Below are 20,292 nucleotides of genomic sequence, written 5' to 3' on the forward strand. Positions count from 1 at the left end.
TTCCTAATTTAAAATATGTAAGAACTATAATAAAAAAAATAATCAATTTCATAGTATGGTTTGACCTATGCAGAGTGTGTTTACAGATATTTATATGCAATTTGATGCAATTTGATTTAAACTCACTGGCACAAATCATGTAACACTAATTGAATAGAAAAGAAGGAGAACTGTAATGGTAGCTGGATTTGTGATGAAGTGTATCAATAAGCATGTACAAATGTTAATTTTCTTGCTTGTTAGTTTGAGGTGAGGGTTTTTTTAAGCACTTCAATTGAAAACCAAGGTACATATTATATTGAAAAGGTACATTATCTATATTTTAGTAAAGTGTTTCAACTAACTGGTATTTGAAACAATGTATAATTTAATAGATTAATATTTTCTCAAACTTTGGAGAAATCAGCTTTTGATTTTGAGACTGTGACTTTTTATAGCTCAAATTATGGGCTACAAAACACAGTTCAATAGCTGAGTTTGATATTTCCGAATTTAATGTTTAATATCTATCATTGGGATCAAAGGTAATGTTCAAAGGGAGAAGTGAAAAGTTTGTGGGACTGAAAAAGTATTTGAAAGACTCCTTATCAGAAGATGAATTGTTTTAATCATCTGTTCCTCCTGATTAAGTGTTCTGTCATTCACCCTCTACTTGTCATTTATATCAATATGTAACAATATCTTCTTTATTATGCTTTTGAAATGTATAATCTTCTACTTCCAGATCCATTTGAAGCTTTCATAATTTTTTCTATTCGACATGAGATCAGAAAAATTGATCTTCACAAGCGTGACTACAGCCTCTTAGTTCCTGGACTAAGAAATACAATAGCCCTTGACTTCCATTTCAGTCAGAGTTTACTGTACTGGACAGATGTGGTAGAGGACAAAATTTACAGAGGCAAGCTCTCTGACACTGGAGGTATGAATTTAATCTTTATTTTCTTAACAGTAAGAACAACTGCAGTTACAGGATGTTGGACCTGTTCAGTCATAACTGAGCTGCCATTCACAGAAACAGAATTTATGATACTATTCTGCCTTTGAAAAGGTATATATCTAGATTGTACTTGATGTTGAGCTAGAAAAGACTTCTATTATCAAAGCTTCTTTTTGCAAGAGGCTATAGGGGGAGGAAAATGGCAAATGCAAAAGGCTGATATTTCCTTCTGATCCAATGAGTGCAATATTGATTTCTTTCATTTTTTTTTGTAATTTACCTTCATCTTATTAACAAAGTATAAGAATTTTTTTCAGATGTCTGATAAATTACATCCTCTCACTAGGTGACAGATCCTACTTCAAAATTTTATAGCATCCAGAAAGACATGTTCTTTGCCCTGGTGACTTAATGATGGCCTTTAACTCAGTACAATCTCATAACATATACAAAAGGGTTTCTACAAAATGTTCTTTGTTGCAGTGTATGTTCCAGTGCTTCCATTCCTGCAAGAGCTAAGAGGCATAAGAATATCTGACTTGCTTCTGTCAAAGTTCACTTATGCATTCGCACATATGTTCTCTGAAATGCTTGATTTTAGTTTCCTGGGGTTTTTTTCTGCTCATTAGTAGACTGTGTTTGTGAGTATTTTGTATCCAGAGATCCAGATGAGGAAAGAAATATCTTACACTGTTAAGTACGTAAAAACAGCAAAAGAGCTGCTACTTTCAGTCATAGTTTTGGTGTTTGTATGACACCAATAAAAACCTGTTGTTGTCACACTGTGTTTTAATCCCACTATACCAGAAACCAAGTGACTTCTGTGGCATAACAATTAAAAAAAAATAATTTAATCCTTTAGTCTTGCATCTGTCAAGAACTGACTTGCACCTGCAAGAGCACTGTGCCTTCCTGGAAGTCCTGAGGACTAATGGAGTGGTTCTGTAGTTGCAATTTGTGTGAAACATTTTGTGATTCTCTGGAAGACATATTTGGTAGAGAAGAGCTGTTAGTTGACAGCAACAGTGTGAATTGTGCATGTGAATTCAAAGGAATAAAGTAAGGCTATTTATTGTGGAGCTTCTCAAAATATGTATTCCAAACAGAGTTCTCCCTGACATTTCTGACTTCGTCACAATCTTCCAGTTTTCTCTTTTTCTGATTGAGAAGCAAGGGAAGTAGAGCTGCATGAGTTCTGTACCTCTCCTGTGTTACTCTGCATCTAGCCTCTGACCTTTATGGAAAGTTTCAGGGCTTTACTTACTAAAGCATTAGAGACCTAAACTTTTTTATTGCTGTGGAATGAATTTTATTTGTGTAACTTCCAAAACTGAACTTATTTTCAGCATCCTGTTGCATTTGTAAAGAAAAAATGTCACGTTGAACAAAGTGTTACCATCCATCAGATGTAGATTAATCAAGAATTCACTCCAAGAACATATGATAGACTTGTATGTCCATGTTCACTATATTATATATTCAGACTCTGTATTAGTTCTTTAAGACTCTTTTTTGTTTTCTCTTTTTTTTCTTTCTCTTTTTTTTTTTTTTTTTTAAGGTGTTAGTGCCATTGAGGTTGTGGTACAACATGGCCTGGCCACACCAGAAGGTCTTACTGTAGATTGGATTGCAGGAAACATATACTGGATAGACAGCAATTTGGACCAGATTGAAGTAGCAAAACTAGATGGCACTCTGAGAACAACATTAATAGCTGGAGCTATGGAACATCCAAGGGCTATTGCTTTGGATCCCAGATATGGGTAATTATAAAAATGTTGCTTTTTCTTGTTGCAAAGTATTTCAAAGTTAGAGGTTTAAATGTGAGATTGATTGATTTCCTTTTTTGCTGTGAGTTACAGTTTCTAACTTATTCTTAGTAGTTCCTGAAAGTATGTTTTGACTGATAAACAATCCATTATTGGTGGGTCTTGTCCCAGTGAAAAGGGTTAAAAAAAGTACATCAGGAGATACAGATATCTGTTTGTTGGCAAATTACTTCCCTTGACATGTGGTTGTTTCATTTATTTTTTTTTTTTTAATGTGAATGATAGTAACTGGAGCCTTTGGTCTAACCTTCCTGTATGGTTAATGGACAGAATTAAGTGTTGTCCAGGTGATTCATCTCACTTAGAGTCTGATGTTTTTTTTGGTGTGGCTATAAAAATGTAGTTTAGATGTTACTGGAAGACTAACAGTTGAGTGAGGTAAATCCCACCTTTTGTATTTGGTTCTCCATCTTTAAAGTAGAGATAATGTTTGACAGCTTCTGTCAGTATTTTTTCTACCTGTTCATTAGGGATATCCTATAAAACAGAATATTAGGTGATAGTCAGTAGCTACATCCTCTTCTCAGAATTATTATTCTTTCAGAGGAGAAAAAGAAATAAACAACTGAACAACAAAAGCAACAAACCACCAAGCACAAATTAAATGGTGCAAAAAATAATACAAATTGTGAGTTTGCAGTCATGATATTTAATTTTGGGAATATTTAATTTTAGGATTTGCTGGGGTCTGTCATGTCTTCACTGGATATTTCTTTCAGAAACAAAGCTGTGAACATAAAAATAGATAAAGGTCCCATATTCTGGTACCTGAGGTCTCTCTGGGACCTAAATTGTGAATTAGGATGTATGTGCTTTAAATGAGTAAGGATATTGCCCTCTCAACTGAGATAGTAGAAAGCTTATTTACAGAGTGCATTGCTTATCTATAGAGATCTTTAAAAAGAATCATCTTGTTGGCAGAAAAATTGGCAGACAAGTTGTTCAAATTAAGTGGTTGGAAGGCAAAAAAAAAAATCAAATCACCCCTCTTGCTGAAACTGAAGGCTTAATCTGCCTTTTGAAAAACTGGAAGCAATTGATGCTACATTATGTTAAAAGTAAGGAAAGAATAAAATCTTTGAACACAGATAGGAATAGCTCCTCAGTCTTTTCACAAATAAATGTGAATAAACAAACGCTGGTGATTTAAAGCAAAGGGTTTTGTTAGGACTTCACAAATCCTGTGTCCCAATAAAGGTGTGACTCCAGAGCTCCATTCCAACCTGCATTGAGGCCAAGGATGTATTCTCAGTCTACATATGCACAGATGTATTTAAAATAAACTTTTATACATAAACATGTGTGTCCACATGGGTCTACACAGGCAGAAACTCAGCACTAAGACAAACAGAATCATGTGGTCTTATCCTGTTTAACGTCTCTGTTAAGGTTGAAGGTCTTTTAGTGGGAAGTATGAAAACTTGTCACAAGTTTGGTTATAGTCTGACTCTCTGCCATTAGCTCTTTAAAGCTAATCAGAAATTTTCCTATCAAAGGTATTATTTTCCTTTGACAAGTAAAAAAGTTTGTATGGTGTTGAAAACTCAATAAGCTAAGAACAGTTACAGTGTATTTTTGGCCTTTTGATGACACTGCTTCTCACCTTTAACAAGATACTACTTTGGTAATACAGGTGAAAGCTCTCCTTATTGGAAAAACACTGGAGATAGTACATAACTAAGGGAACCAACCATACAACACAGTTTTTAGTTTTCTTTCGACTGATCTGTATAAAATTTGTTGATCACATGCCAAAATCTAGGGGATCTTCATTGGAACACTCTTAATAATGGATAAAAAAAATCTCTGGTTTAGTCTGTTCCTTGATCCCTGCTACCTCAAATCACCTTTCTTCCCATTCTCCTCTCCCCATCCTTCTCATTTGTGAATTGCTTTCAGAGGCTTTCATTATAATTTCATTTAATGGGCTGGGTTTCTAATTATAGAGGGAAGAAAGACAAGCTGTTACTTGTATAAATGGACATGAAAAAAAGAATTAAGCTCCTAGCTTTTAAAAAACTTTTATAATTTCATGATTGCTCTAACACTAATGATGAAATATTACCCTTTTACTTCAAGGAATTTATATAGTTGCCCAAATTGATCTATGTTTTTTTCCTTTAATTTAAACCGTGTAAACATTTGAACATTTTTTTCCAGCTATTGTCTTATTAAACCATTTCAGATTATTCTTGGTGCTTTAATATTTTCCTTCTATCCCTTTTCTTTTCCTCTTCGTCTTACAAGGATTCTGTTTTGGACGGACTGGGATGCAAATTTTCCTCGCATTGAATCTGCTTCCATGAGTGGAGCAGAAAGAAAAATCATCTATAAAGATATGGATACTGGAGCCTGGCCTAACGGCCTTACTGTAGATCACTTTGAAAAAAGAATAGTGTGGACAGATGCCAGGTAAAATGATAACAGCTTTCTTATTATCTGTTTATAAACCCTTATTCTTGCATGAAGAAATGTGAAATGCATTGTAAGTGGAATGTAGTTATTTACATCATGGACATAAATCAGAGGCAGGGGTGAAGCCTCTGCCCTGACAGCTCTGGTGTCATCCATGGCTCCTGGCTCCCTGTTCTCAGAGAACAGTTCCCACCTGTCCTCTCTGACACTTATCCATGGAAGGCCCAAGATAGTTAACTGGTTTTTTTCCTGTAAGTTCATCTGAAACTGATTTTCCTGTTGTATTTTTTACAGCAGAGAGGTAAATTTAAACATTATACAAGCAAACCAGTATTTCATATCTCTAGTTAAATTATTAATATGAACTAAATAATCTCTGAAATTAATGGTTGCACGGTGAACATCCTTTGGTCTTACCAGTATGTAAGAGTGAAGTTTTTATATATTTTGCCCAATTTCATAATGGTGGTGTGATGTTTATTTTTATGTTATCTTAAATTTGGGGGTATCTTGTAGGTCGGATGCCATTTATTCTGCACTGTATGATGGAACCGGCATGATAGAGATCATACGGGGTCACGAATATCTTTCTCACCCTTTTGCTGTTTCTTTGTATGGGAGTGAAGTTTATTGGACAGATTGGAGAACCAATACACTGGCAAAAGCCAATAAGTGGACTGGCCAGAATGTCAGTGTAATACAAAAAACAAGTGCTCAGCCATTTGATCTTCAGATCTACCATCCGAGTCGTCAACCACAAGGTGACTCTTTATGGAATAATTAATTATTGCTCCTATGAGAGGAGGAGTAAATATTCTTTTTATATATAAATATCTGTATTATTTGTAGAATAATTTAGTATTGTTCCTATGAGGGGGGAAAATAGATTTTTTTTTTTATACATAATTATCTGTATGTGAATTCGCCTTGTATTCAGCACTAGATGAAGGCATGCAACCCATGTGGCAGAAGGTTGTATGGAGTTCATAAATATATATATATATAGCTTATATATATATATATATATATGTACCCTGAAAAATACCAATGCTGCAAAAAGAATTGCATATGTTTTTCTATTGTGTGATATAACAAAAACAGTCACTGTTTTGTTCATAAATGTAGGAAATAAAAAAGACCACTGGAGGATGACCACCAATCAGTTATAGAATTTCCCAGGTTCACTGGATAAATTTCAACTCTTCTGTCAAAAATTTGATGTTAATAGAAACTACTTTAAAATTCATCTCATATGCACCTTTTTTTTTTTTTAATATTGAGAAATGATATTTTGTTTTTCTTCTTACCCAGGGTTTGTAGCACTCAGTAAGCCATTTAGACTTTTATATTAGTAGGTTCTGAGCAATCTTGATTTGAAAACATTAAATCCTGACAATTTTGTATGGCTTTGTAAATGTCTTGAAATCTAGTTCTGCATCAGTTATGCATAGAAAACTATGGATAAAGCTCTAATATAAATGAGTACCAGCAAGTAAAATTCTCTCTGCTCACTAGTAGTCAAAAGATTTGAAGGATGTTCCCTAATAGCACATGTGGAAAAAAGGAGAGCAATGATACAACTCATTTGCTAGTTCGTGAAGCTTTGTGATAACTGTGATAAAGACTCACAATGACCTTCTCATCTACCTCACAGCAGGTGACATAGAATGCCAGGATACATTTTTCTGATGGCTTTATTTTAAAATAATAATGAATGTATATTAAAGAAGAATGTTACTTACTGGTTTACAGTGGATGCCAAGTTCCTTGGACTTTATTACTTTTTGAAATAAGCCTCTTATTTCTCTAATTTTTAAGAGGTTACTTTTTAGGGCAGTATACTGCTCTAACAAAGCTGTCTGACTTCTAGACAGAAGAATATGTTTGCCCAGAATGTGAAAATAACGGGTGGCGTAAATATGCACCACTGCACACCCCTTTCAAATAATGTGTCTTTTGGGATTGTTTTTTGGGGGTTGAGGATTTTTTGTGGGTTTGTTTGGTTTGGTTTGGTTTTTTGGGGTTTTAGTTGGTTGGTTGTTTTTTGTGGGTTTTTTTTTTGTTTGTTTGTTTTGGTGTTGTTGTTTTTTTTTTAACAGGGAGGGGATTTAGGTTTTTTTATTTGTAATTAGTCACTTCCAGAGTTTTGGGATTTGAGGAGCTCTGTTCCATATTTTCAGAGTAGCAATGGAGTTCCCATTAGCCTTTTCTTGCTGTCAGAAAAAGAACAACTATTTTCTGTTTGGACTGGGGCCAGGCAGCGTCTTTGGAGAGAGTCTATAGCCTAGGGAGACATCAGTCGGTATTCCACAGTCACAGATATCTTGGCCTCAAGGCAAGTAAAAGCTGTAGAAGAGTTTTCAGCTGTTATTTTCCCAAATAAAGAAGTTCAAATATTAAGTTGTGTAATTGCAACTTTTTTTTTTTATGATGTAGAAAACACTGGATACTGATTTTATCATTGGCCTTTTGGGTTTGCTCTAAATTGTTCTCTTTCAATGGACGAAATTTGTTTTTTTCCTGAATCTCCAGTACCTTACTTTATTGGAGCTAGAGAAAAATGGTGATACTATGCTGTAATTTCTTATTTTTCTTTTGAATTTGTAGCTATTTTTCAATAAATGAACAAGATATCATGCAGGTTGGAATCTCAAAATAAAATTAACGATAAATTTACATTCCAAACTGTCAGTATAAATTTGGTACTGAAGGATGAACATTTTTTAGTTTAATCTCCACAGATCTACATCTGGGTCACCTATGTAGGTGAAAGTTTATTAGCTTTCAATATATATCATGCAAGTTATTTTGATTGAAATAAAGTAGAGCAGAGCTAAATAAATTCCCGTAGCCTCAAGCAACAGTCAATCTGGGACAGATGCTAATTTAAGGATGTGAAATTGCAGTGAGATATTTGTATGGATGATAAGTTCATCTGTCAGGAAACCACAGTGGATTATGGAAGCCTTCTTACCTAATGCAGAATATTCTCAGGAATATGAGCTTGAGACCCACTCATCTTCACAGAACCGAAGCTGTGTCAGGAATACTGTTAACGAAGCAAACACAGGGTTTCTAAGAAGAACATTTTCTTTCAACTTGCTCCATTATATTAGAAATCCACTTGCTGCCAAGAACAAGGTCTTCTATTTTAGTCACAAGAAGTTGTACCAGGAGATGTAATAAGGATAGTGATAAGAGGGGTAAATATAGTGCATTGGAAGGATCAGAGCTTGAAAATAAAAAACTGTGAACTTCTCACACATTTCCCCCCCCCTTTTTTTTTCTTTCATTTCTCAAGGATATTACTTTGGAATAAAGGGAAAAAAAAACCAAATATGGATGTGGAATTAGTTTCCTTTCTGCAAATGAAATTTTTATTTAAAAATCATAACAAACAGTATAACAACTGTTGAATATAAAGTATATTGGTACCACTGGGCTCTTCTGTAATTAAAAAATGAAAAACATTGAACTCCATAGCGCTCCCTTGTTACAATATTCTGTTGAGACCCAGATTGCCAGCTGTTAGAAATAAATAACTTTTTACAGAAATGTAGCTTAAGATGGGTAGCTTTAAAAAAAATAATTATTAGTTTAAGATTTTATCTCAACCTTATGTACATCCTTTTTTACTTCAAAACCTGAACAAAGTGCTATATGTATTATAAATCATGCAAAATACATACAGTTTTTCTGAGCTTTAAACTGGATTCCTTAGTGCCTTGTGAAAGTTCCATTTTTGTTTTAGGAGTTATAAATGCAATCTCTCCTCCCATTGTCTTAACTCAGCATCCTGTCTTTGACAGTGGCTGATCAGGACCTAAAGGAAGGTGTAGACCTGGGGAAAGACAGCAACCATTCTCCTCCCATACAGGTTTCCAGTAGCCTGTAACTCAGTGATTTTTCAGCCTAAAATGGTCTTTTTGTTCTTTAAAGGCTTTGACTTATTCTTCTTGTATGAATTCTTCTAGTTGACATATTGTCTGCAACTTTTGGGGCAGGTGGTTCAGGTGTGTAACTGTTCACCATGTGATGGAGGAGCTCATCTTGCTTGTTTTGACCCCAACAGTTGATAATAAGAGCTTCAGAATTACCATGAAGTTACCATCCTCAGTACAATGGCATATCATGAAGAATTGTGCTAACTTTGCCCTAATAATGTTCTTGTTTATTTAGCTTCATGGTGATACGTAGATTTTTGTTAGGTAGTGTGTTAACTAATTCTTGAAGTGAATGATTACAAACTGGAATAGAAATAGTGATTAGAGGAAATAATTATTTATTTTAGAACACACCTTATCTGATCTGTCCTAACCTGTGAATTCCCAAGATCAGTGCTAAAGTAATCAGATGGTATAAAGATTTTAACTTGGCTGACTGCAGCAAGAGGATGTTTGGCCTTATGACAAGCAATGCTAAAATTGTTGAAAGTGAACAGAGGATTAGATCTATAGCTGGTTTTAAATATGAGTGGGAATTGATTGTCAGCAATTTAAAAGGACCCTTTTGATGTAACTGTAGTGCATATATTTGAAGGTGTGGGCAGAATTTAATCATGTTGTGCACCATTAAAGAATAAATATGAGTGGGAATTGATTGTCAGCAATTTAAAAGGACCCTTTTGATGTAACTGTAGTGCATATATTTGAAGGTGTGGGCAGAATTTAATCATGTTGTGCACCATTAAAGAATAAGATCAAACTATGTCTTGCTAATCTGATGCCATGAAGGGACAGGTTCAATATGAAGTTAATGGGGAGGGTAAGTTGGTCCACAGTGAATGAGCATATTGAGAGGTTGTCAGAGTAACTGTTCATTTGTCAGCTGGTGATGGGATGTCTGAGGGGTTTTTTGAGGGTTACTGGTCAGGAAAAAGAAATGTTTTGCTTAAATAAAATTGGAGAGCAGTCAAGAAGTAACATGATGACAGAGTGATGTGTACGTGTCTGTGCTCAGCACCATAAGAGAAATAGATTGACAAGCAATCAGCAGTGGAAATCAATTAAATAATGCAAAAGGCTGGCATATTGGTGAAAATGCCAGTTCTGTGGGTTACTATGATCAAAGGGAATATATTGCTGGAAATGATTAGGAAAGGAATAAAGAAGTATAGACAGCGAACTGTGGTGCTGTATAAATCCATATTATTCCCACATCTTGAATACTGTATACAGATCATACAAAAGCTATTGAGAAAGCTTGACAGGCTGATCAAGAGTATGGGAAAGGTTTTGGTCTGAGGACAGGTAGACTGATACTGCTTGAAGTACAACTTATAGACAGGCTTCTGTATGATGGCAGTCTGTGAAATCATAAATGGCATGGCAAAGGTGAATAAGGAATGGTTATGTGGTTATTCACAATAGAAATAGAAGAAAATATTAGAATCAGCACAAGGAAATAAAAGCCAAATTTTTGAGAGTCAAAGCACATATCTATGTGCCTTCGGGAGAATTAGTTTTTGTTAGAAAATAGAGAATGGGCTTAGCTGTTATTCAGTGAAAGCAGTATGAATATGAAAGGAATATGTAAATATGTGCTGTTAGAAGTAATTTTTAGATTATGATAGTTTGCTCCCAGAGTTGCTCACTCATGTGGAAACAAACACATCTGCTTTAGAACACTTCTTTTTCCACCAGTTTTATATTCCATGCTATAGGAAGGGAATCGTGATGGGAATTGTGATGTGAACAGGCAGTACATGAATTGTACTGGCTCCTCTTTGTGGATACTTGGAGCAGACTGGAACCACAACTTCAGTGGAGAAGAACAAAATGCACTACTTACACTGAAAGACAAGTTGTATTTATTATTTTTAGACCCTAAATAAATCATTGTCACAGATGGTTATATGCATATAGAGAAGTTGAGGTTCCACAGGAAACACTGTTTTGTGGTGTTGGCAAATAAATTAAAGGAAATTCTGTTTTACAAAACATACGACTAAATTTTAAATCTTGCAGTAGCAATGTTAAAAATATCAAAAAATTGCAGGTCGAATCACTAGATGGTTTTCTTAGGTCCCTTACAACCTAAATGATTCTGTGATCTCCTTCACAATATTGTCAGAAGTCTGAGTTATGTTTCCTTTCTGATGTATAGGTCATAGAGATAGATGACTTATATTTACTAATAGTGCATTAATAATTATTATCTGTGAAGGCTCTTTGAACCTTCTTCAGTGTTATTTCCTTAACTTCATGTTTTTTGTCTTCCACACAAACTTGTGAGCTTATTAAAAGAGATCACCCCCAATTTTCTCAAAATTGGTACTATAGATACAAGAAAAGTGATATTAAATAAACATCTCTGTATTGTAGTTTTTGGGAAAGGCAGAATCAAGTACAGTCATCCCATGAGGATAATGAGGTATTTACAGTCTATTAGCTGTCAAAGAAGATATTAAATCATTAAGCAGCAATAAGTAGTTTTAAGCTTATTGGCCCAGGCGACGTTTTGTCAGAGGTTTAGGAGACCTGACAGAGAGGATATGGGATGCTGCTTTCAATAAACTTTTGGAATAGCAGGGCAAACTAAAGGCTGGGAGAGTGCTGAGTGGCCTCCTGTGCTGCCAGTGCTTAAAAGGGACAAACACTTTCACTTTACAGAAAACAGTGAAGCCCTATGATTTTTTGATAGAATCATGATGAAAAGAATTTCATTAACCTGTTTAACCAGGGTTTTGAAAGCTTCATCCTTCCTGTAGTACTGGTTAGACAAGTAAGTAGTTAAAGGCTCCAGAAGTTGGTGGATAAATTTAAGGAAACGCTGAGGGGGGGAAAAATGGTTCCATGAAGCAAACTTTGATTTTTGTCTGCAAATCTTAGTGCTTGAACTAAATTTTTTTGCAAAGAAATTCATACATCAGATTTCTCTAGTTGTCTAATTACTTGTATTGCAGGCCAGCACAGTGCTGGAGGACTATATTCTAAACTAATAGGTTTTGATAATTGTAAATTTGTCTTTATGAGTCAGTCATTCTCACTTTCCATCAATGTTAATTTTCAAAGCTTTTTTTTAGTAAAAGGAAAAATCAACATTGCTTTCTGTTTATGCCTGAAATGTCTCTTCAACAGTGCTCTGGAACTGTGTGTTTACAGTAATTAATAAAGATAATAAGAATGATTTCCAGGTTTTGTAAGACTAACAGGTCTTCTCCAGTCAGCTTTCTTTCTCCTCTTTAAAACAATTTTAGCGCACTTCATTCAGTCAGTGAACTATAGTAAACTACTTGTGGAAAGCTACACTTAGGAAAGGTTTTTCTTTAAGAAAAGTAGAAATACTTTGCTATGTCTTTTTTGCAAGTTACCTTTGCATGTTAGATTTCAATCTAATATTCTGGCAGAGAGATCAAATTGAGAAGAAACACTGAATTTGCCAAAGTTCATATCATAATCTAAGCTTTGACTAAGCTTTCACAAAATTAAGTCATTTTTCAGGTCCCTATCATGTTAACATTTTTTTAATCCCACGTGTCCTTGTTAGGATTGAAAAATTCTATACATTTAAATCTTATGAATAGGCTGCAAAATTAATATCTCCCTGGGAAAATTTTTCCAGTGTCTTCATGAGGTTACAATAATAAATTCTGTGGCTGTATTAACAACAACAACAACAACAACAAAAGAAATTAAAATATATGTTCGTGGACAAGAGTTGAATATTAGCCTAGAAAAAGTGATTAGAGCACAAGCCCAGTTTATCACTGAGGTTGGGTTTGTCTTTCAAGAGAATATTTACCGCTTTCTCACCAGTGTAGCTTATGCCAGTGTGACAAACCTTAATTTGAAAAGGTGGTTTTACTTTTTGTGTTTCATTATTCAATTTTAGCTTCCAATCCATGTGCTGCTAACGAGGGCAGAGGTCCATGTTCTCACATGTGTCTGATCAATCACAACAGAAGTGCTGCCTGTGCCTGTCCACACCTGATGAAACTGTCTTTAGACAAGAAAACATGTTATGGTAAGTTTCCCCCCCAAAGCCTGACAATTGTATTGATTTTAGAATTTTGGACTGGACATATTAATCTTAAGCACAATCTCTGCAGTGCTTTTTAATGGTATGTTTCAAAGGGGCATCTACTTGTTGAGAATCAATAACTTACTCTCATAATTGAGGTCTGTGGTGCTTTGATATTTGTTACCGCAGCCATTTCTTTGTGCTGCTTATGTGTGTGATATGTTGGTAAAACTTTATCTCTGCAAACCAGAGAGCTTTGTACTCTCATGTGCGTCATCCGAAAATTATGAGTCAGGTAAGCTGAATAACAAAAAGATGCTTAATAGCTTAAATCTCTACCTGTTCTAGAGTTGCCTTGGTTTCATTTTCAAGGATTAAAAAACAAAGAGTAAATGTTAGATGTGCAGCCTTGCAGGGGAGTTAAAACGAAACAATTACAATAAACACTTTTAAGCTATAAAAGCCCTCAAAATGTCAAATAATTGTGAGTATTATCTGTAAAACCTTGTAGTAAATTACTCTTTTCAGTGTTGATTATTAACGTTTAGGAAATAAAAAAATAAAAAAATAATATGTTGTTGTTTCAAGGATATTGCAGGGGGAAAAAAGTTACTTTTACTGTTCCTTCACAGGCATTTGCTCCAATAATTTAGACTTTTGAGATTAAAAAGAGAGCTTTGTTTTGCCTTTAATGTTTCATCCTTTTTCTTTAGTGAGGGTGCAAATTAGAAGAATCAATTTACCCTTTTTGTTCCAGGTATTTGCCTTCCACTGCTTCCACAAACATTCGTTGTTTGCAAAACTTCCCTTACACTGAATCCCTGTTCCCCTGAGATACCAAATGTTAGTGTCTGATCTGATGTGCAAGTAAAACTATTTTTTTTTGAGTGGACTAGGCAGGGCAAACTTTTTATAAAAAATATTTCAGCATTTTTTTCTTACACATTCATAAGATTCATTTAGCAGAGTGGTAACACCACGTCCAGCTTCCAGAATTATTGTATTTTTCCTGTGATTTTTATGCTCTTTACACATTATTTCTCAAGTGTCACTAGGCTGCAGGTTTTCTGGAGATGTTTAATCACTCATATAAACACTATTTACACATTTGTAAAGCGATCTCAAACTAATGACTCGGATTCCTGTTAGAGATGTAAAGAGGATGAGGAATAATGTTTTCCTTTTTTTTTCCAACAGAAAGAAAGAAATTTCTCCTCTATGCAAGGCGTTCAGAAATAAGAGGGGTGGACATAGAAAATCCATATTTCAACTTCATCACAGCCTTCACTGTTCCTGACATTGATGATGTGACAGTCATAGATTTTGATGCTGTTGAGGAACGCTTATACTGGACTGATGTGAAAACACAAACCATCAAACGTGCCTTCATCAATGGGACTGGCTTAGAAACCATTATTTCGAGAGGTAAATGGCATAGCATTGAAGTAAAAATAATTAATTCTAGGTACATGTGAGTTGTAAGCATGCTAAAATACGGACATGCAAGTTCTCAATTGGTGTGCCTTGCACTGGTATTGGATAATTGATCTAAACAATAAGCAAGCAGAATTATTTTCTTTAGGATTCTAGTTCATTTTATTGATTCATAATTCAATTTTATGTAAACAAATTGGGATGTAATTTTAACATTGATTTTATACAAGATTGAAATGTGTAGTAAAAAAAGGAAATAATATTTTCAGGAGAAGGTAGAATAAAGATAAAAAGGAGGAGAACCATAATATCCTGTCACAGCTTTTCATTGAAGCATTTCCTACATTCCATGGATTTCCTGTGTCCTTTGGCTACCTGTGCTGACCTAGCAAAGAAATTATCTCTGTCAGAGCTGTTTTTTTTCTTTCCAGTCCATGTAGATCTTTCAGCTTTGGCACTACTGGTGAAACACATGATATGGTAGCATTGTAATTTTGGTGATACTGATGATACAGATTTTTTTTCTGTACAGAATACATTCAGAAGTACAGAAATTTAATGAAATATAAAGTCTACACCTTGATTGCTTCAACTCTATGTCAATAGCTCTGGTATTAAATTGATACAATTCATTGTAGTTGGTAGTGTTTGTTTGATTGTTCATTCTATCTGAAGGGAAATTTTACGCACTCTGGTTCCCCAATTGTTAAATGTATGTTTGAAGGGGAAGAGGAGAAAAAAAAAAATAACTCAATTGTGCAAGATCAGACCTTTTCTGATTTTGTGAACAAATAAATCAAATAGGTTATTATCTGGGGGACTTCAAAAAGTTAATTAAAGCTCTGTCCCTTGTGTCACTTTAGAAGAAATTAGTCTGTATTAGCACATTTTGGGAAATGATTGGACCAATATGGCAGTATCCCCATTTGGCTATGCAGATTGATGAATTCATTTATTTTGTGTGGCTAACTTTTTTTTTTCCCTGCTGTCTCAGAGACAACTTTATTAACAATTAGACATATTTTCAGTCCCAATAATGAACACAAGGTTTACAGTGCCTTCTAGAGCTCTTTACATCAGGTATTCCAGCACCCAACAGAGAGACTTGTTGCTTGCTTCTTTAAATTGTAGTAAAATAAAAACATTGTTTATTATAGAAAATATATAGTAAAAAGTCACAAAACTCGTCAAAGAACTTAATGAAACATACTGTGTGTGAGTGTTTGTTTATCAGCATTCTTTCATATTCCTTTTATTATGGTAGCTTCTGTGGTAGAGTTTTTGTGGGTTTTTTTGTTCCAGATGTAACTTACTATATGAAAGTTTGCAAAATTACAATTTTCTGGCACGTCAAAATATTGTAAATACTATTTATTATGTGTAAACTATCTCATTTGCTTACAGTTATATTTTTATACTTCTTATAAGAACATAAGAAGCTTTGTGAGCACATACAAGTGGAATTCTCACTGGATGAAGTCTTACGCCAATGTTACAAAGATGCCGAAGTCATACTTTAATCTTTTTAAGAGTATGAAATGCTCATTTTCTAGTTTCTCCAACCAAAAAACCCAGAAGGGCAGGGTATCAGTTTTAAGTGGGTCAAGGACTATGTATTTGGTGTTCTCTGGAGTTGGCAAACTTCCTAATGCCCAATCACAGCTCAACCTTATGTCCATTCAACCAGTCCACAGCCACATCCATGTTAGTTTGTCAACTCTAATAATTCTGTCAGTGGAAATTACCACATTAAGTTGACAAAAGATGTGTATAAACAATGAACTATAATGAAATCTTTAAATCACCCTTGGCCTGCTCCTTGCCTACAAAGATGAGAATCAATATGAACCAGCTCTGTCTCAAGGCGAAGAGACATTGATATCTAGAGCTTGAGCAGAGACTTCATACTCAGTATTTCAGGCAGATATTAACATATATTAACATTTCTTTTAATACCTGGCTAAAGAAGACCATCACATAAAAAGACACTGTGAAGCAACCAAATTGATCATCTTATGTTTTGCTGCCTCAGCTGCTCAGTCAAAGCCCAAAGTGGGACGGGGAAGAGAATCAGAAGGGTAAAAGTGAGAAAGCTCATGGATTGAGGTAAAAGCAATTTAATAGGAGCACGAGCAAAGCAAAATAAAGAATTCACTTGTCTTCCCACTGGCTGACAGATGTTTAGCCATAGTCAAAAAAGCAGAGGAGTAACTTGGAATCTTCAGAGCCTTCAGGAATAAACTCAGAAAACTGCTTCAGTGATGTAGCTACTTCTGTGCCATGGAACTGTTCTCTAGGCCAGTGGTTTTAGTTCAGATCCTCTGTACTGAGCCTTCCTGGTGCTGATGAAGGAATTAGATTTTTAAACTTCAACATAATATTGTTTTAGAAAGCCACCAAGTAATAAATGCTTTTTTGAATAGAAAAATACGATCCAAAAGTTTAGTATCTGTCTGATTATTATATTTGGACAATGGATTTTATGCTATGAATATTCAGTGTGATTTTCATGTTCATGTTTTTATTTCAAGCGTATCAGGCCCAAGAAGAAAAATAAAGTTTAATTATTGGCAACTAGTGAATAAATACATCTGAAGAGAATATTGCTCAGTATTGTTAACAAACTCTAGAAGAAAATATTCTTTTTCGCCTGAAAAATAAGACTGAAAATAATCCAAAAAGAAAATCAAAATAACAACTACTTTCCCTTTTTGCAGATATTCAGAGTATCAGAGGTCTTGCAGTGGATTGGATATCACGTAATTTATATTGGATTAGCTCGGAATTTGATGAAACACAAATTAACGTGGCACATTTAGATGGTTCCTTGAAAACCTCAATCATCCATGGAATCGATAAACCTCAGTGTCTTGCAGTTCACCCAGTAAAAGGGTAAGGTATCTGCGGTTTTAATAAATAAACTACAGTAAAACTAGTCAGAAGATTCTTCTTCATTCATATTTTGAGTTTGCCCATTCTGTTTTCTTTCAAACTTAAAATAAAAGCATGCATTTGAAAGATTTTTGCTGAAAATTTCTTACCTGAATGCTGATTCCTTACCAAAGCTGTTGATTAAATCTTGTAATCACTGGTTGTACATTTTGCCTCCTCCTAAACTGATGAATGTTTTCTCTCATGATGCATTAAAAATGCTGTGTACACGAAGCAACATTTTAAATATGTTAATTTTCTTCTTCAGTAAACTCTACTGGACCGACGGTAACACAATTAACATGGCAAACATGGACGGCAGCAACAGCAAAATACTCTTCCAGAATCAAAAAGATCCTGTTGGTAAATACCTATTTTCCTGTTTCTTTTTTGTTTGAGTGATTTACTACGGGCATTATCTTGAACTGCTATTTAAGTGTACCATGATGTTTTTTCATTTAATGTACAACAGTGACAAGAACAGGCATAAAGCCATGAAGAACACTCACGTGATTTTGTGTTTCGCAATTTAAGATATTTTTATCCCATTCTAACTGAAATCTACTGTACTAGTAGTGGATTATTATTAACTCCCAGGACTACAATGGACTGAAGGAGAACCCATCTGTATTTCTCAATCTTTATATCGTGGTCAAAAAAAAAAGTAGAGATCAAGTTTTTAGTAAGTTATGGATATATGTGAGAGGGTGCTTTGACTGCAAATGTAGATTCTTCCTCACCAGAATCTCAGTTGCATGATCAAAAGATAAATTGGCTCTTAACTTTTCACATAGAGAAAAAAGCAGCAGTTAAAGCAGACATTTCCTATAACAACTTAACCCTGGTTTTAGTATTTGATAATTCATACAGTTGATGATAAATGATGGCATTGTTTGGAAAAAAAAAACAAGCTCTCTCTGTGTGCACTTTTTTTTTGTTCAGATCTCTTACTTTAGATAATTTCATTTTTTAGAGAGCTGAAGTGGTTATGCCAATTGCTGATGACTTATTAATGGCCCATCAATAAAGTGATTATATTTTAAAGCGTTTATTTTTTCATAACTGAATACATAAAGCAAGCAGAAGAGAAAATGTTTTAAAGAATTCAATAAATTTGACATAAGAGCGACACAACATGCTTTTAAGACCCTAAATTCTATGAATTTTGTAGAAATTACTTGATGACTGTTTTACTGTTATTTGGATTTGCTGTCTATCCACTTGAAGAGACATTTACCTTTTTATCTGGAGAAAAAAGAGTGGTAAACCCACAAATTTTAGGGTGAAGCATAAGCACATTAAATAATATTGGGGCAATATTAAGAAGTATGGGGAATATGCAGCATTTTGCACTGAATATTCTGTGATCACGGGTCACAAGGTCCTAAATTGCAATCTTTATGGTTTCTCTCACTGGGTTTGTTGAATGGTAGTGAAGCGACTGAACCAAATACAAAGAATGCTTGTTCAAATCCATATTTGGACAAGGGAAAAAGCTTGGTTTTTTCTGTAGCACTGGATTAATTTTTAACACTTTTGAGATCTGATGATAAATATTTTAAATAGATCATATTCTAAGTTGAAGGTTCTTATTACATTAACATGAGATATGATACGTATGTGAAGTGTAGAATATGTAGTTTGTAAAGAGTGTATGTGTGTATATGTGTGTAAAGGGAAAACAAAGCTTGTACCTTTCTCTTGCTGGAAAACTTTTTAATTGGTACCATCTTGGCTCAGTTTTTTTGTCAGGTAGGACGGAGTAATGCAGTTGTATGTCTGATGAGAAATGATCGGTTATACTATAGTTCAAATAAGTATTAAGTGTCCAATAACAAACTCTATATTTGAATATATGTAAAATACCTGTTTCAGTGGTTTAAATTATCCTTACCCTTAATATAAGATATTCCCATGCTAAGAACAAGAAAACACTGCTGAAGAACCTGAGAGCAGCAGTCTTAAAACCTTAATTTAATATTTAATTTTTAAATGACAAACTGTCTTTCTCCATAAGTGAAATTATGGCTCCTGCAGTGCTGATTCTGAGTGTTTCGGGAGCTCACAAGGTAGATGAAAAAGACAAATATCTGACTTATTAGAGTTGGATGTCCTGTTAATTGACTGGGATTTTGTTGTCTTGATACATAATTTGGAATTTGGAGAATGAAGAAGAGTTTTCCTGTCTGTGACCTGAAGTAAGCTGATTAATTTTTTCTGTTTGAGTTCTATGAAAAGAGGAGATGATTTTTCAATTACAGTATTTTGTGTTATCACTAAGAGTGTGTGTAGTTTGGAAAATTTTGGAACTGATACTCTTAGGATGACAGATGGTGTCTTTTATTTTTATATTAACTAGTACATACTAGATATGACTTGCTGGTCCATTCTGCAGCTCTAAAAGGCTCAAATGCTACCAACACACATGTATTGGTTGACAAAGCAACTGAAGTTCCATTAAACTGTATTCTTAGGAATTCAGAATTAATGCTAATTTCATACTTTCTTGGGCAGGTCATTTGGTCACTGGAATTCCCTGAGACCAATATTGCACAGTCCTTATGTTCAGGTGGACTTTAGCAGCTGGGTAATAAGGTTTAAGCCAGTCACCCACAGTAGAATTTATCCTGAGTATCTATGATGCTTATGGCTAAAAAGTCACCTGTTTTCAGTAGCAAAACCAGGACAATTCCTGAAAAAAATCTAAACATGCTTTGCCTACATTAGAAATAGCAAGGGTTGGTAATAGATGGAAAGCGTTTTGGGAAGAATAATGTGGTA

The 20,292-nt window shown here is 34.5% G+C and overlaps 1 protein-coding gene across 3 annotated transcripts in view; it reads left to right on the forward strand.

Annotated features, from left to right (window-relative positions):
• The window catches only part of LRP1B (LDL receptor related protein 1B), a 246,406-nt gene that overhangs the window by 47,241 nt on the left and 178,873 nt on the right, over positions 1 to 20,292 (forward strand). For all 3 annotated transcript variants that reach the window (XM_029962198.1, XM_029962197.1, XM_029962199.1), the window contains exons 16-23: positions 725 to 922; positions 2,499 to 2,703; positions 5,017 to 5,181; positions 5,701 to 5,945; positions 13,018 to 13,149; positions 14,344 to 14,571; positions 17,298 to 17,472; positions 17,780 to 17,874. In XM_029962198.1, coding sequence (XP_029818058.1) covers positions 725 to 922; positions 2,499 to 2,703; positions 5,017 to 5,181; positions 5,701 to 5,945; positions 13,018 to 13,149; positions 14,344 to 14,571; positions 17,298 to 17,472; positions 17,780 to 17,874 — 1,443 coding nt within the window. The remainder of the gene's footprint in view (positions 1 to 724; positions 923 to 2,498; positions 2,704 to 5,016; positions 5,182 to 5,700; positions 5,946 to 13,017; positions 13,150 to 14,343; positions 14,572 to 17,297; positions 17,473 to 17,779; positions 17,875 to 20,292) is intronic.

Source organism: Manacus vitellinus, unplaced genomic scaffold, assembly GCF_001715985.3.
Source record: "Manacus vitellinus isolate BGI_N305 unplaced genomic scaffold, ASM171598v3 scaffold_43_pilon, whole genome shotgun sequence".
Classification (NCBI taxonomy): domain Eukaryota; kingdom Metazoa; phylum Chordata; class Aves; order Passeriformes; family Pipridae; genus Manacus; species Manacus vitellinus.